At 42.8% G+C, this 16,459-nt stretch overlaps 1 protein-coding gene across 1 annotated transcript in view; it reads right to left on the bottom strand.

The window, feature by feature from the left end:
- Window positions 1-1,000: 1,000 nt before the first annotated feature.
- The window catches only part of LOC109910398 (A-kinase anchor protein 13-like), a 90,273-nt gene continuing 74,814 nt past the window's right edge, over window positions 1,001-16,459 (bottom strand). The window contains exons 7-8 of the mRNA XM_048615749.1: window positions 14,202-14,275; window positions 1,001-1,099 (exon numbers count right to left, since the gene is read on the bottom strand). Coding sequence (XP_048471706.1) covers window positions 1,049-1,099; window positions 14,202-14,275 — 125 coding nt within the window. The 3' untranslated portion in view covers window positions 1,001-1,048. The remainder of the gene's footprint in view (window positions 1,100-14,201; window positions 14,276-16,459) is intronic.

Genomic DNA, 16,459 nt, shown 5'->3' with positions numbered 1-16,459 from the left:
CCAAAGAGACATACACCTATGGCCAATAAAGGAGAAACAAATCCTGCAAAGTTCCTTCTCGATCCCCTTAGGCAATACAAACTGGTTCATGAGATCCAGGAACACCATTATGACCTTAGTACATTGTAATGTTCAATATAACAAGGCTGTGTTTTTGTAAAATTGAGGCTTGCATAAACTGCAGCCTTGAGTTGTTTAACTTACTGTCAAATTCAGAACTGTTCAAAAACAAGAAGTTGTTTTTCCATATGTTCAATCCAGGTCACTGTTGGCGTCTGCAGGACAAGGGATGTAAATCTGCGCTGTGGGACTCACAAGTGCTTGTACTGCTGCTGATTCTTGCCAGTGGTGCAGCGATAAAGAAATTCGACAGATGAATCTGGGAGAATCTGTCACAAGTGCACTGACCATAAGGTAACAATGCTAGTAGGTAAATACCAGTTGATGCTGCTGTTTCTGGAGGCGGATTTCTCCTGCAGGGTTCAGTGCCTTCCAGCCATGTTGTAGCCAACAATATCCTTGTTAGCCAGCCTTTGCTGAAGGTCTGGCAGCCAGAAGTGAAGTTCTGAACTACAATGTTTAAACAGCTGTAGATGCACAAGCCAACATTTTATCTCCATATTTCTCGATCTGCGGGACTATCCCTCTAAAGGGTAATCTAGAAATCCTTTTCCTTGAACTAACAAAAAGCATTCTTTTTTAAAAAGGTTCCAGCCATATCAAAAAAATGTTAGCTTCTGGTCTCAGTGCACTTCATTTAGAGATATTCCAGGACTTTGGTACACAACACTAGACCAAGCAGTACATAATACTGGACTAACAGCATGTTACAGAAGAACAGTAGGGCACAGGAGGCTGCCATTTGGTTCATCATTCCAGTACTGACTCTTTGAAGGAAGTACCTAATTCATCCCATTCTTTCTCTATGGTCATTTTCTCCAGTCTTTCAAAGCCTTCAAGGTTAATGCCGGACTTTTCCTACTTAAGGCAGTCCAATTCCATCTAATTTGTCTCACACATGTCTTCTTTTTCCCTCATTATGAAAAACTTATTTTTCACATGGGACACAACGCAAATGTGAAGTCTTCTTTAGCAGTACCTGGTGGAACACATACAGAATGAACTCTGAATGTACAACAATGGAGCTCACAGTTCCACAAGTTCTCCTACCTCTATCTTTGGCTTCTTTGCACTGGAAGGAAGTTTGAAAATAGAAGCTTTACTCACTGGTTAGACTTGCAAATAATGTGTCTTTGAAAATCAACAAGAAAAACTCGTGTCAACATGGAAAATGATGCCATTTATCTCAATTGGGGAGGTAGCTTATTTCACAATGAATGTCTCATTAAGTTGGGTAAAGACCATTGATATTTGTTTGCAAAGTTTACAGTTCTAATAAAAGTGAATAACTTGGCTGGACACAAAATCGAGTTTTCACATGTAACACTTACTTTAAAATTGAGAAGATAAGAACAATAAAGAACACAAAATGCTGGCACAACAGAGGTAGAAGCAATCAGTATTGAAAAGGAATCTATATTCCCCTCCCAACTGAAGTGCTTAGCTCTTTCCATGTCATTCTCTATGAAAGATCTCCTGTAGGCAGAATGATTTCTCATCCAGTTATGATTTTTCTAATTTTATGTTGAGGGCCAGAACTGATAAACATTTAAAAAGGAGATATTTCTGCAGCAGTGGAGAAAAAGCAGATGAGTTGGACAAATTGGACATCTCTTTCGATACACTAGCACAGGCAATGATGGGCCAAATGATCTCTTTTTCAGGTGTATGTAATTACAAAGTGACAATGAGGGGCGCAACTGGGAGTTGGAATGGGCACATTCCCGTGTCCACCCCCCAGCCCTTTATCCCCTCACTCACTCAGACTTAACCAAGAGTTGGAAACCACAGTGGTACAAATGCAGTTGATAAAGATGGCAAAATATTTTCTACTGTCACACAGGAGCATATTTGAAATCTTGGGTCAGGAATGGATCGCTTCTAATTTCAGCGACTAAATTAACTCTTTTATATGTTAATGATTTGAAAAGGGAGACTCAACGCACCGAGGGAAGGCGTTTACGTGGCAGTTTGTGACCAGTTAACAGGCTGCCAACGTGCTTTAGTCACTAAGTGAATAACATTATTCCTGCCGAAACAGTGTCCTGCTGTTTGGCAAAAGTACAGAGTTTGGGAGGTAACTGTAATGCTATAGACTCAACAATGACTCAATTCAGAAAGACTGAAACATGACACTTTCAGAATATTAAACACTATTTACATATAAACTACCCAGACTTAAATATGGAAAATTGTCTCCCTTAGCAAAGGCCACTGTTCTCCACCCCCAACAGTACAAAATATTGCACCCCAAGGCACAAAGAAATTCTGATTCTAGCCAACAAAATGCAAACAACATCCTTCCTTCTGCTTAACTCAGTTGGTGCGCCTGTCTGTCGGAGTCTGTGCGCCTGTCTGTCTGTATGTGCGCGTGTGCGCCTGTCTGTCTGTGTGTGTGCATGTGTGCGCTTGTCTGTCTGTGTGTGTGCGTGCGCGCCTGTCTGTCTGTGTGCATGTGCGCCTGTCTGTCTGTGTGCGTGTGCCTGCGCCTGTCTGTGTGTGTGTGCGCCTGTCAGTCTGTGTGCGCGCGTGTGCATGCGCCTGTCAGTCTGTGTGCGCGCGTGTCTGCACGTGTGCGACTGTGTGTGTGCATGCGCACCTGTGTGTGCACGCGCCTTTCTGTGTGCGCATGTGCACACCTGTCAGTCTGCACGTGTGCGCGCCTGTCAATCTGTGCGCGCGTGCGCGTGTCAGTGCATGTGCGCCTGTCAATGCGTGTGCGCGCGTGCGTGCGCATGCGTGCCTGTCAGTCTGTGCGCACCTGTCAGTCTGTGTGCGTGTGTGTGCCTGTCAGTCTGTGCGCGCGTGTGTGCGCCTGTGCGCCTGTCTGCGCACGCATGTGAATGAGAAAGATGGGGTAAATTTCAGGGCTAATTGCCTAGGCATGTTCTATTCCGAACAAACGTACTGCCCAAACTCCACCAGGCTCTGGAGACTTGTCACTAAACATTCATCTTCACTCAGGGATATAGAGTGAAGGGAGGGAAAACTGGTACTGACTTTTAATGAAAACGGGAAGGTTTTAAATTGGCAAGATCTTTCGTAATCCAAAATTTAAAAAAAAATTACTATCATTTTTGTGGAGAATGGCTTAAATAGAAAATTATTTGAGGCAGTAGGGCAGCAAGGTGAGCAGATGCAAGAATTCTAGGGTAAGTTCATAACTTTCACAAACAATACCTCTGCAGTGTATACGCTGAATGGAGAATTTATTTTTTGGAGTATTTTGCTGGTTACAGCTAAAAATGGAAGGTGAACTTGAAGTAAAGTCTAGCCTGAAGTGGTTGCTTGGGTGGTAGTGGAAGTCACCTATTCAGGATGAAAAGTGGTAATATCGTGACCACCTACCAAACAGCCAATCACTAATTATTGTGGGCAATAGACAACAGAATACCCAGGCTGTTACTGAGCACTGTGATATCCACAATGACCTGCAATATCCCAGGATCCACTGCGATCTCTGCCAGCTTATCACTAGGAGAATTAAATTGCCTACATCACTCACTGAGCGTTCGGGGCTGGGTTTGTTTCAGAGCTTTTTCTACATTCATGTAGAATTAGTTAATTCGAGCAAGCAGGATCTCCCTGCTCTCACTGCTAAGCATCTTGAGCATAAAACATCCAACTCCTCACAAGATAATTAGCTAAATTGAAACACAGAAGACTAACGTATTTGAAATTAATCTCTGCTGACAGATGTCAGGTCTTTGAGAGTCTCTTGAATATAACGAAGCCCAAAATGGATTCCAGTTGGAGCTCTTTTTAAATATGAGACACCCTCTTGACTGTGACATACAACAGCTTCATTAAGGATTAGTTATTAATTTTAAATCTGAGATTGATAAATTTTTTGTTAAGTAAAGATATAATAGAAGTTTATAAAATAATGAGGGGTATAGATAGTTAATGGTAGTTGTCATTTCCCTAAGTTGGGGGATTTCAAGACTTGGGGGCACATTTTTAAGTTGAGAGGAGAGAGATTTAAAAAAACTCACGAGGAGCATTTTTTTTTTACACAGAGGCTGGTTCGTGTGTGGAATGAACTTCCTGAGGGAGTGGTGGATGTGGGTACAATTACAATGTTTAAAAGACATCTGGGTAAGTACATGATTAGGAAAGATTTGGAAGGATGTGCGCCAGGAGAAGGCAGGTGGGATTAATTTAGCTTAGGTTTATGTTTGGCATGGACTGGTTGGTCCGAAGGGTTGGTTTCTGGGCTGTATGACTCTGGTCTACATCCCTTAATACTATCACAAAGGCAAGTATATAGAGTTAAGCCACAGATCAGCTATGATCTCACTGAAAGGCAGTACAGGCTCAAGGGGCTGAATGGCCTTCACCTGTTCCTATGATCCTAGCAGGAGGGTGGCACTGGATTGAGCTGACATGCTGTGCATCAATGGCAAGAATTTCCCCTTAAGTCACTTATAAATCAAAATATCATATTTAATGTGGTGAACAGAAAAATGTGGACTTATAGAGACTCTGACTGCTACAAAACATTCAGGACATTTTCATCATCATCATCGAGCAAAATAACAACAGCATCAATTACAAACCAAGGTAGCTGGTAAGGATGTCTTAAATAGATTACCTCTAAAAAGTTGAACAATGGGGTGACTAGAAATACACAAGTACTGGTGCAACCATATATTTGTGGTCAAATGTAGGAAGCTCCCCAACTGCTCCCAACGCTGTGTCTAAAGATAGCCGAAAACTTACTGACCATTATACAGTCCGTTTCAATTTCGTAAAGTTTTCTCATTTATCAGCTGATTTTTTTTCTTATACAGATACTAGATTGTGTCAGAATTGACAAACTACTTGGATGCCCATCAGAATATTCTAGATGGAGATACTGAAACAAAGCAAATGAATATTTATAATGGGGGGGGGGGGAACGCAAGAGGGAAGGAGCGTAAAAGAGCAAGATCAAGACTGATGCATAGATCACTCAATGCCTTTCCATCCCCAGTTGGGACAGACAGATGATGCTGCCCAATGACTGGAATGTTTTCAGCTCCTGAATGATTTTACAGGAGAATTCATAATGTCGGGAAGAACAGGCTGTTGTTGTGAGAGTAGACATGCTAATACGTTTATGGGAATTGAAAATTAAATCCTGTTGAAGCAATGCCAACAAAAAGTTGTCAGGCTGATCGCAGTTGAGGTTAGAAGCCAAATTAGTGGATCACAGTCTCTTTTGAAAGGACAAAACAAAATCCTGCTGAAAATGAAGCAGTGATAACGCCTAACAACAAAACACAGGAGTCAGGAGCAGGAGTAGGCCATTGGGCCCCTCAAGTCTGCTGTGCCATTCAATAACATCATAAGAGATATGATTGTGGTCTCAAGTCTATTTTCCCATCTGCCCACAGAATTCGAGTGCCTTATCGGTCAAAAAATCCCTCTAACCCAGCCTTGGATACATTCAATAACCCAGGCTCCATTACTCTTGGTCGATGAGAATTCTGCAGGCCCTCCAAGAAAATATTTCTCTTCATCTCAATCTTAAATGGGAGATGCCATCCAGAGAATGAGATTGTTACAAGATTCTGAGATAACTGGCCCTCAATGTGACTTACTGAAAAAAAAATGTTGACAACGTGAAATTCTCTGCATAAAAAGCGTACGGAAATGATCTGGATAGGTACCTCTGAAGCACTTGGGTGAAAATATTTTGGTATCAATTTGCACTTTGACAACGTGTTACATCTGAAAGACATCGGTACAACCTTCCACACACATGGTCAGGTGGCTTACACTTCAAAACCTTGAGGAATTATGCTGATATTTTTGGTCTGCAGAACCTCAAGCAGCACACCTTAAAAAAAAAAAATCACCTTGAAAAGTGATTTTAATAATTTGAAGCCGATTTGAGAGAACTGAATTAGGGCATCCAAATAGTGTGAGAGGATTATGCAATTTCATACGTATGAATGTGATGTCGTTTCCAACAGGTCAAGGAGACAAATGTGCTGGCAGTCAGAGACCTTCACACAACCAGAGGGATTGACAAGAAAATTGGTTCCTGGAGGTCTCTGGTAAACAGGGAAATGAAGGCTTGCACATTATGCACAGGAAATTTCCCATCAAACAGAAAAAGGAGAAGCTTTGTGATCAAGCACTGAAAAGGATGAGATTTCTTTGAACTAAATTGAAAGATGGACAAAAAAATCTCTTCGTTATGTCACAGTGTTTCAACTGGACCTTTAGTTGACTCAAGTGAGTTCCAAATATTTGCACAAAAAAATTCAGTCATGGCATCAAAGTATCCAGAAAACTCTTAAAGTACTCCTTAAATTTAAAAAAAATGCAAAAGTTCAGAATGTTGTTCGTGACAATAATCAAAATGGGATACTGCAACTGTTGAACATCACAGTAGTTACAACTTTTTAAACTTGTTGACAAAAGTTCTCTTCTTTTGAGGCAGCTGATGTGACAATTGGTGGGTGTAACTTTATATCCACAGTCAAACAGATGAAATTCTTTGACTGCTTCTTTTGACCAAATGTTTGCATGAGTGACAGCTGATGCAGTTAGTTGAAGATAGCTAAACATTAGGTGCCACATGTTAAAGCTCTGGATCAACACAGCACAAGAAAAAGATAAAAGCATCCACTGAAAGATTAAGGAAAATAGCAAACAAAGTTACCAAGGGGAATAGAGGGATCACATTGAGAGGGGGGATTATACAGCATGGACATGATCTCACTGAAAATGGGAAAATGAAGACAAACATAACATGAGATCAGGTGACCCATTTCACTCTGTACAGAATGGAACAACCAGAAGACATGACCTGCATTTGAAATGCGGTGAGAACGGGTATGATTTAAAACAATCCTGTCAAAATAACGAAAGGCATCTTCCAGTGTCGGAAGGGAGTCTCACTCCCTTGCTGATGTTTCACAGCATCTTCCTCCAATCAGCTTGCTTCGAGGGCAGTGCCGGGCTTTTCTCTGAAGCCCAGACCCAAAAGTAGAAAACCAACGCAATGGGTGTTTCTGGCCAATTAGAGGTTGACAGCTCTTGCCAAAGGCATGGCTGGTGCTGGGAGGGCACAAGACATCCTGAGCACCAAGGTCTCAAGTAGAGATAACACGATGTAGATCTGGATGAACACAGCAGGCCAGGCAGCATCAGAGGAGCAGGAAAGCTGACATTTCGGGTCTGGACCCGTCTTCAGAAAAAGTAAATGGTCTCAAGTAAATGCTTTCGTTTCTCATGTAGAGGGTGGTATCTCTGTGGTTGGGCAGGGGCAGGAGGCACAGGGAGTCAGTGAAGGGTTTGGGAGAGGTGGTGGGGGGGGAGGTTCCAATAGCCTTATCCTTGCCTTATTGCCCCAGGTCTGGTTTTGTTGGGGATGAAGTCCTTAAGCAATCATTAGACGGCCATTTAAAGGGCCTCAATTGATAGTAGGACTGGCAGATCAAGCTTGGACCTTCCCACCCAGAACCAATTCAGGCAGAGGCGGGAAACCAATGGAGTTCTGGGATGTCACCACCCCAACTAAGAAAGCTGCCTCTCTGGCTCCAAAACCAGATGGTTCAGCCCAATATTCTAGCAAGTGAGTGGTCAATTCACAGACCATGGAAGTAGTTAGCAAATGGAAATGAGATATTTATTTCAGGGAACAACATTTGAGGATACAGTATATACGTAATCTGATACTTGGCAATGGAAGGGAAACATTGAGTTTGGAGTTCTGGTTTCCCGTAGCTCCATAAGACCATAATAAATAGGAACACCACCATGTGGTTAGTCACACATTATGTTTAGGTTTATTCCAGATCAACTGATGGAGACAGATTGTTATAATTAGTTAACAACCTCACTTCTCCCTTGGTTCTGTTTTACACAGTCATTGCCTGTGTTAAACCAGCATCTTCTCTCAGAGGGTAGAGAAACTGTGGAAGTCTTTGCTCCCCATAGAGGGCTATCGAGGCTGGGTCGTTAATTGTATTCAAGGCTGAGATAGACAAATTTTAAATCAGCAAAGCAATGAAGGATTATGGGAAAAAGGCAGGGAACTGGAGTTGAGGCTCATCAGACCTCAGCTATGGTCTCACTGAATGGCGGAGCAGACTCGACGGGCCGACTGGCCTTCTTTCACCCCGACATCTTTTAAGGAGACAGTCAGTAACTGTTGCTATGATCACCATCATCCACACCATCATGTCACGAACGTGGCCTTCAGAACAGTTGGATTCTACATCTGCCACTTATCTGACCTCAGTAGCATGAAAAATTTGCTGCTATTGGTCATAGGAAATGCTAAATAATTTCAGCTACTCCAGAACTGCAGCTCTTCGTTCTATGAGGTTTATTCTATTACAGGCATCGGTTAATAAGTTCAACATAAGCAGACTCTAGTGTCAAGAGCTGCACTCATCACTATTTGTACAGGACTGAACTGGATTCTGCTGCTCAGAAGAGTCTGCTTCCTGATAAGAGACCTGCAGTCCTTACACTCCATGCAAATGTTTTCTCAGTCTTCAAGCAGATAAACTAAGTCCGACAACAAGTCAAGTCAATTGCTTGCTGGACACAGTGTTTGAAAGACAGACAGGTATTAAAAATGTTGAAATTAGGCAGGCATGGCAAGGATCTTTACTTCAAGGTCACTTTTTGTCTGGTTTTGGGTCATACAATTGTTGATTATTACGTGTACCACCCTGAAATTCCAGAAAATGTAAACTGGGCACCAAGAGCTCATTCTTTCCTCTCCAGTTACTTTCTGTGCCTTGACAAAGATGTGCTCATTGTATTTACAAAGACATTTTTCAGCAGAAATAAAAAGGAAACTCTGAAATCCAAGTCAGAACCATACTCTTCCACCATCGAAACTCAGCAGGAGATGGAGAAAGCCTTATTTAGATCTGATCTGACAATGAAATCTCTGACGTGTACAGTTCAGGTAACGTTAAAGAAAACAAAAATTTCTGGAGATCATAGTGAGTCAGGTAGCATCCATGGAGAGAAAGCAAGCTAACATTTCAAGTCTGGATGACTCTTCATCAGAGCTGACATGAAGCGGGGAGAGGGCAGCTTAATCTGAACTATCAGTATCCTTTCTCCCCCAGCATTCCACTCTTCTCCCCTCTAAGCCCTTCAGCTATTGCATAAATGCTGCAACCCTCCCAACTTCATGTCAGCTCTGATGAAGAGTCATCTGGACTCAACAAGTTAGCCTTGCTGTCTCTCAATGGATCCTGCCTGACCCACTGTGACCTCCAGCATTTTTGTTTTCAGTACAGGTTCCAGCATCTGCAGTAATTTGCTTGTATAATGTTAAAGAAATACCCCCTCACCTCACGCCAGTCAGGAGACTCATCATCTCTTCCACTCTTTCCAAACTGAGGGAATATGGCCATGACTGCATTTGGATCTCTTGGAAAAAGAAAGACTGATGCCAAGATATTATCAACAATACTTCATTCTCTAGAGTTTATCCTTCAGGTTTCCCAGTGTTGTGTCTTCTCCACAGAAGCATTTCCCACTGGTTCCCCTTTCATCTCCTCTAACCCAGCTAATCTCTGCCTTGGACTACTCTTCCAACTCTGGAGCCTGCCAAGACTTGAATATGGAACAGAAAGAACGCCTCTTCATTTTCATAAGATGTCACAGACCAAAGAACATCCATACCTTGAAAGTCGGCAAAGGAAAGCAAGATGCGAAAACAAGAGTTAAAAATTTTGACTCTGCATGAATGGGCTGTTAGCCAAGCCCATATGGACTTCGGAGTAGTGTGAGCAACTTACAGTAAAACAGTCATTTAAAATGACTCCACCTTATTAATGACTGGGAATACAGATGGGGAAAGGATTACTCAGGGAAACTAAAAAGGACATGATCACTGGGGCATGCCCTGTCTGTCATCTAGCAGTTCTATAAATCTGATTTTACTACAAAATAGCAATTAATTCAGATACTTTCACTGATCAGAAAATTCACTCACACTTCAGTCTCTGTTGACCATAGGAGATGGGGAGGGATTGGGGGAAGCTCAAAATAAACCAGAACAGCAAAAATAGTGCATCATGCTGAAGGCTGAAGACAGTCTTAGGGTCCAAAAATGTACTAGAAAGGCCTCAGGTTGAATCCCCAGTTTGCAATGTATTTGTTGATTTTGCTTAGAGTAATGGTTGGGTCTGAACGATAATGCTCTCCACTGCAAGACAGAAGGTGGAAACAGAAAGAGGAGAGAATATGCTCGACTTTACTCTCGGAGGACTATGCAGGTGTTTAGACTTAGCTGAAAACACGGTCAGCCGCAGTATAACACATTACCCCAATAATGTTGATTTGCTTCCAACATGTTGTCCTCACAAAGAGGAGACATTGTAAAAAGTCACCAGGTGCTCACTTTATGTCAATGACTTCAGGACAGCAGGCAAGAACAGAAAACATGCCCCCGCCTCCAACTCAAAGCAAAAATCCAAATTAATCTCCTTAGAACAGCCTATTTACAATAAGATATCATCAACATTAAGTTGGGATTCTTGTTGTGGCTTAATATTGATCAGGACAGCAGGGAGAAATCCCCTGTTCTTCTTTGCCATGGGATCATTTAAACTGAGTCCCTGTTGAAATGCAAAGTTTCATCTGAGGGATGGTGTCACTGACAGTGCAGGGCTCCTTCAGAACTGCACTGGGAGCGACAGCCTGGATTTTTGTGTTCAAATCATCCAATTGGACCTTCACTGCTTTCTAACCCAGCGACTAGAATGCTACTGAACAAACAATGGCTGACCCATGAACAGCTCTGGGAGTTTCCTTCTCTGGAAAAAGAGAAGACCAAGACATTGGTTAATAGAAATCTTCAAAAGTATGAAGTGGTTTTAGAAGACAAATGAAGTGGAAACATTTTTTCTCACTGAGTTCAAATTGAAACTGGTGCTTTAAATTGCAAGAAAAAGGACGCTAAAAAGCTGACATCCAGAAAAGAAAATGTTTACAACATTTTGGCTGTTGATCAGAGCTGAAAAGCTACAATGATCTCTTCTAGAGCTCAAAGTGAAAGGCAGTGTTTGGAGTCAATCAGGTACAGCTGGACTCCCAGATTGGCTCAGACAAACTACAACAGGATGTTGAAGATGGTTCAAGACAGAGGAGTGTGACGAACTATGACAGCAGATCCCCGATATAAGTAGCAACAAACCTCAGATTTACTCAGAGGGACATTCTCTGCCAAAAGTATGGTTAAAGGATTCATACTGATAGAGGTACTGGCCTTATGCAGAGAGTTGAGCGACTATACAAGTCCAATAGTTCTCTCCCCAAGTCTCAACAATTCCCCCTTCAAATACATTTGTTATATATTAAGATGTTGGTACACACCTCTGGATCAGGTGGGACTTGAACGGGGCCTCCTAGCTCAGAGGGAGAGACTCTATCACACTACACCAAAGGAACCCTCCCTTTTACTTAATTCATTCTCTCAGGAAGGGGCTAAATCAAATCGGAGTTGGAGAAGGAAATAAAGCACTGTCTCCCCCACATTGCCCACCTCTCTCTAAAGGAATAGAAAGCATTGATGGGCATATTGTGCTCCCTCTCCAAAGACACTTGGGCACGAACATAACCAGAGAAGATGGGCAGGTAGTCAGAAATGAGAGAGATGACCTCTTCCACAGCCCCTGCCTGGACCGGTTTATAGCCAGCCTGGCCAGGCCCAGGAGCTGACCCAAAGGAGGTCCTGCAATCTGCCCACACCCCTCTGCACCGCTCCCCCCGCCTTTATATATGTAGATCAATTAATCGATTGATTAACAGCCATCACTCATCTTCCCACTTATCTTAATTTCTTGTTATATTAAAAAGAATTCTTGTATTGAAGGGAAGGTTTGAAGATTAAATCCAGGAGCAAGTTGATGCATGTTTGACAAAGTCACTGAAGCAGACACTACAAATTACTACAAGATGAACTAAGCAAGCTCTGAAATGAAAGGCGCCTGACAGTATATGGGGTTAATCAATAAAACAGCTCCAAGCCCCATTGGGTTTCAGAACATTTTCCTGTCAGTCGAGACTCTTGTGTTTACTCCATGAATAGTTTTATAGAACAAGATACAAACAACAGGTGGTTAAGGATGTGTAACAGATGTGCGTTGAGTGGAGGAGGGGAAATCTCCTGAAAGTTTGGAGTTTGATGAAACGCCACTCCCATAGTTATCTCAGGACAGTGCCCAACAGCTGTATGTGCTCCTTGTAAACACCCTATGCTCCAGTTTCAAGTTCCAGCTGCAGGAGAAGCAGCAACCAATTGAAAAGGTGACTTTTACAGTATGATTGGGATCCCGCTGCCCGTTCTAGTCACGCAGTCTTCCACTGGGCTGAAGACCAACATGGATCATGGCCCACGAGGCACTCATTCTCCCTTAAGTCACGCAAGGTGTGTGGTTCAGTGAGATTGGGCAGGGAGAGACTGTAGAAGGTCACAGTACCCTTCAATAATGTCTATGCCTTTTTTCCCATTTCTCCAGATTCCTCAGCTGACAGGATGACTCACACTGGCACACCTTTTCACAACTGATGGCAAGTTCCCTGGCATCATTTCCAGCATGGTGGCTCTTCATACACAAGTGCAGTGAGTCAAGATTCTTAATCAAACAAAGCCACACAACTAGAACATATATACCAACTAAATTGTCTGCTTGTTAAAACATCACATGCTACTCCTAAACATTAGCCTCTCCTCTTTTCAAGTGCTGAATAAACTGTTTTTTCCTCCAACGCTATTTCCTTCCCACACAACATTCCAATGAAAGACAAGCAGATGCAGTACCAGCCCTTTCCCCATCCCACTCCTCACTTTCCAAAGCCCCAAACACCACTTTAAAGTGAACCAGCAATTGGAGCATCCTACAATTTGGTCAGTGGTTCTCACTGCTCACAATGTGGACTCCTCTACACTGAGGAGAGCAAGCACAGACTGGAGACTGTACTGTGAGACACCAGTCCGTGAGCAGGCCTCTGAGCTCTTGAAGGTTTTAATTCTTCACCTTGCTCTCATGCTGGGTGTCTGTCCTTGGCCTGTCTCACCATTCCCTGTGAGACTCAATGTGAGCTTGAGGGACAGCAGCTCATCCTTTAATTCAGCATTTTATAGCCTTGCAGACTCAAACTAGAGGTCAACTAATTCAGACCTCTCCTCCATTCCATTTTACTTCCTTTTCTTCACTTGCTTAGGTTTTTCTCGTCTTTGCTTTCAGACAGTACTACACTTGCTCTCGATACATCTTATGTTACTTTTCCTGCCTCATCACTATTTTCCTTTGATCTAAATGGCTAGCTCTTTATTTCAATCTCTCCCGTCTTCCACTCCAGCAAAGACCTTTTGCTTATCCTTATCCTAGCCAATCCTTGATCAAAACTGATCACATCTCTAATGTTTCCCAGCTCAGATGAAGAGTCATTAACCTGAAACTTCAAAAACAAACCGAAAGAATTGCGGATGCTGTAAATCAGGAACAAAAAACAGAAGCTGCTGGAAAAGCTCAGCAGGTCTGGCAGCATCTGTGAAGAAAAAATCAGAGTTAATGTTTTGGGTCCGGTGACCCTTCCTCAGAACCTGAAACTTCAACTGTGGTCTCTCCTCAGATGCTGCTCCACTTGCCGAGTACTTCCACAATTTCCCATTTTTAATTCAAAGTAAACCAGCTTCGCTTTGACATAAATGTGACAAATCACTGTCCTGACTATTTACTGCTTTGAACAGTAGTTTTGATAAAGTTGATGCACTATAACAAACTTCTCATGCTATACCTCAGTTTCAGCTCTGCAGTTAGTATGTATTTGGAATTAATGTATCTGGAGAAAGCTACACCAGTGAAGCCCCCTTCAACATGTCTTCAGCTGACTCAGGCTTCACTCCACACTGTCCAATAAGACTCTCACACCAAAGTCAGTTGCATGTTGCAGAGTACCAGACTTCGGTCTTCACCTCAGGAAGTAAGTCATTCCATTAGCCACAATCAAATTCACATGAGGAACATCAAGCAAGCCACACACTACGTGAAAAGCAATCCTCGCATTTCTCCATGAGACATTACATTGCAACAAACATGTCAACTTACCTGTTCAGAGACAAACTCAGCAAGATCCTCAGGCAGTTTCTGGGCACAATCATCTTCGTCCTCTGGTACTTCTTCTGAAATTAGAAAAAAAAAATAGAGAGAGATGCATCAATTGCCTTCCAATCAGCAGAGAGGGAAAAATGTTGAGTATCGGACCAGGCGTATAATTCAGGAGTGACGCAAAGTCTACAACATCACAAAGTAACATCACAATGCCACACCACTAACCATGTGTCAACCCTTTAATATTTTGTTGGCCTTTACTATGCAGAAGAAGCTTTCTTTTCAGTGCTTCACCAAACAAACTTCACAAAATAAATCAATATCTAAACTCACACATTCGCAAGAAATTTAAATGGACTGGCCATGTAAAATAGTGTGATGACAAGAGATTGGGAATTCCGCAGCAAGTAACACACTTCTTGACCTGACTCTCAGTGCCCATCCTCCTATCAAACATGTACATATCAGGAAAGTGATATTTGCATGGATGAGTGCAGCTAGGACATCCAGGTCAAATAAGTCCACTTGAATGGCACTCCATCCAACACCTTCAACATTCATACCCTCCACCTCGGAGGCAGAAACAGCAGTATCATCTACGAGATGCACTACACAGTCACACATCAAGACTTCTTTTTGACTGCACTTTCCAAACCTGTGCCCTCTACCACCCAGAAAGCCACAGGAAGAAGCTGCATGGGAATACGCCCCACTTGCAATCTGACATTTCCTTCGTGACAGCACTGTGCATATACCTGGACAGTTACCAGTTAGCTCAGTTGGCTGATTAGTGATGCAGAGTGACACCAACAGTGTGGTTTCAATCCACCCACCAGCTGCGGTTACCGTGAAGAGCTCTCTTCCTCAATCTCTCCCCTCGCCTGAGGTGCAGTGACCCTCAGGTTAAACCAACATCAGTCATCTCTCTCTAATGGGAGAGCAGCCCTATGGTCTGGTAAGACTATGATTCTACCTTTGCAGTGACAAGATCGACATTGCTACAGAGGTGTTGAGGAGGAGCCAATGTTGGCTCTCACTCCTTCAAGATCCTCCGCTCTGTCCACCGGTTCAGATGACATCATAGTGGGTGGAGCTTACGGCACTTCTCAATATTAACTTTTTCCAGACCCACACACAACAATTTGATGAAAGCCCTTGTAAAGGGTGGTGTCCCAGTCTTCTGCTTTCAATTGAGCACATAATAAAGGGGAGGAAAAGTGTGTGTGCTTATTAACCAAACTTCAAGCTGCGTTGTGAGAAAAACAGCTCATTCTTTCGAGGACAAGGTACAAGTGGATTCTATTAGATCAATTGGATCTCTGTACGAAAACGTCACCAGGTTACCAAATGGTGCTCCTTGAACAAGTGAGGCATCACCACATCCATCGAACATGTTTTCCCATTGTACACCTGAGGCCAGAGGCCATTCTTACAACCGCCAGTGTTAATTTTACACATGTTAAGCTAATTCAGTGTGGAAACTGTGGACAGGTGCATGCTCCATGCAAAGATGAAGAGCAGTTAGGGTATTAACCAGAGCATATACTTAAAGACCTACTGTCTACCTGGGAAAGGGGGCTGAACAACAGAAGAGAATGGAGGACTTCATTAATGCTGGACTTCAATTTGACAGTACAGTCAGCATTAGAAATCGATCCATTTTGAGAGTGCATTCACAGTTTCCCCAACTTCATAGAATAGCTCATCACCTACTATGCGGCACCAACTCACAACAACATTAATAAAACGCATTACAGCCCAGAGGGTAGGGGGAGTCACTATTAAATATGAAGATACTGTTTGCTTTTTTCTTTGCTGTTGGAATTATCATGAGCGATGTTCATCAGTTGAGTGAAAACTTGTCAAATCCCCAAAACCACACACTGTCGCACTTCGACTGCTCCAGCTTTGTCATTAATGTTTAACAATGAGGGTATGGAGCAGATTAACATGTGGGCAAGACAGAATTGCTTAGACTTCTTGTTGAATGCTGAGTGGGGCCCAGCAGCTGGTGAATTTATACGGGTCAGAAGTGACTCATGAAGCAGCATGGGGCAATGAATGGCAGCGTTTGATCTCCGTTCTCCACACACACTTGGATTCTCTGAGGACTGAGCTGCACTCTGTCAGTACACAACAAGTAGGGTAGGGAGAATAAGAAATTAAAGAAGGTCCAGAGCTGGATGAACACAGCAGGCTAAGCAGCATCATAGGAGCAGAAAGGCTGACGTTTCGGGCCTAGACCCTTCATCAGA

This window comes from Rhincodon typus, chromosome 33, assembly GCF_021869965.1.
Source record: "Rhincodon typus isolate 14 chromosome 33, sRhiTyp1.1, whole genome shotgun sequence".
Lineage (NCBI taxonomy): Eukaryota > Metazoa > Chordata > Chondrichthyes > Orectolobiformes > Rhincodontidae > Rhincodon > Rhincodon typus.
This window is presented reverse-complemented; position numbering and strand designations above follow the sequence as displayed.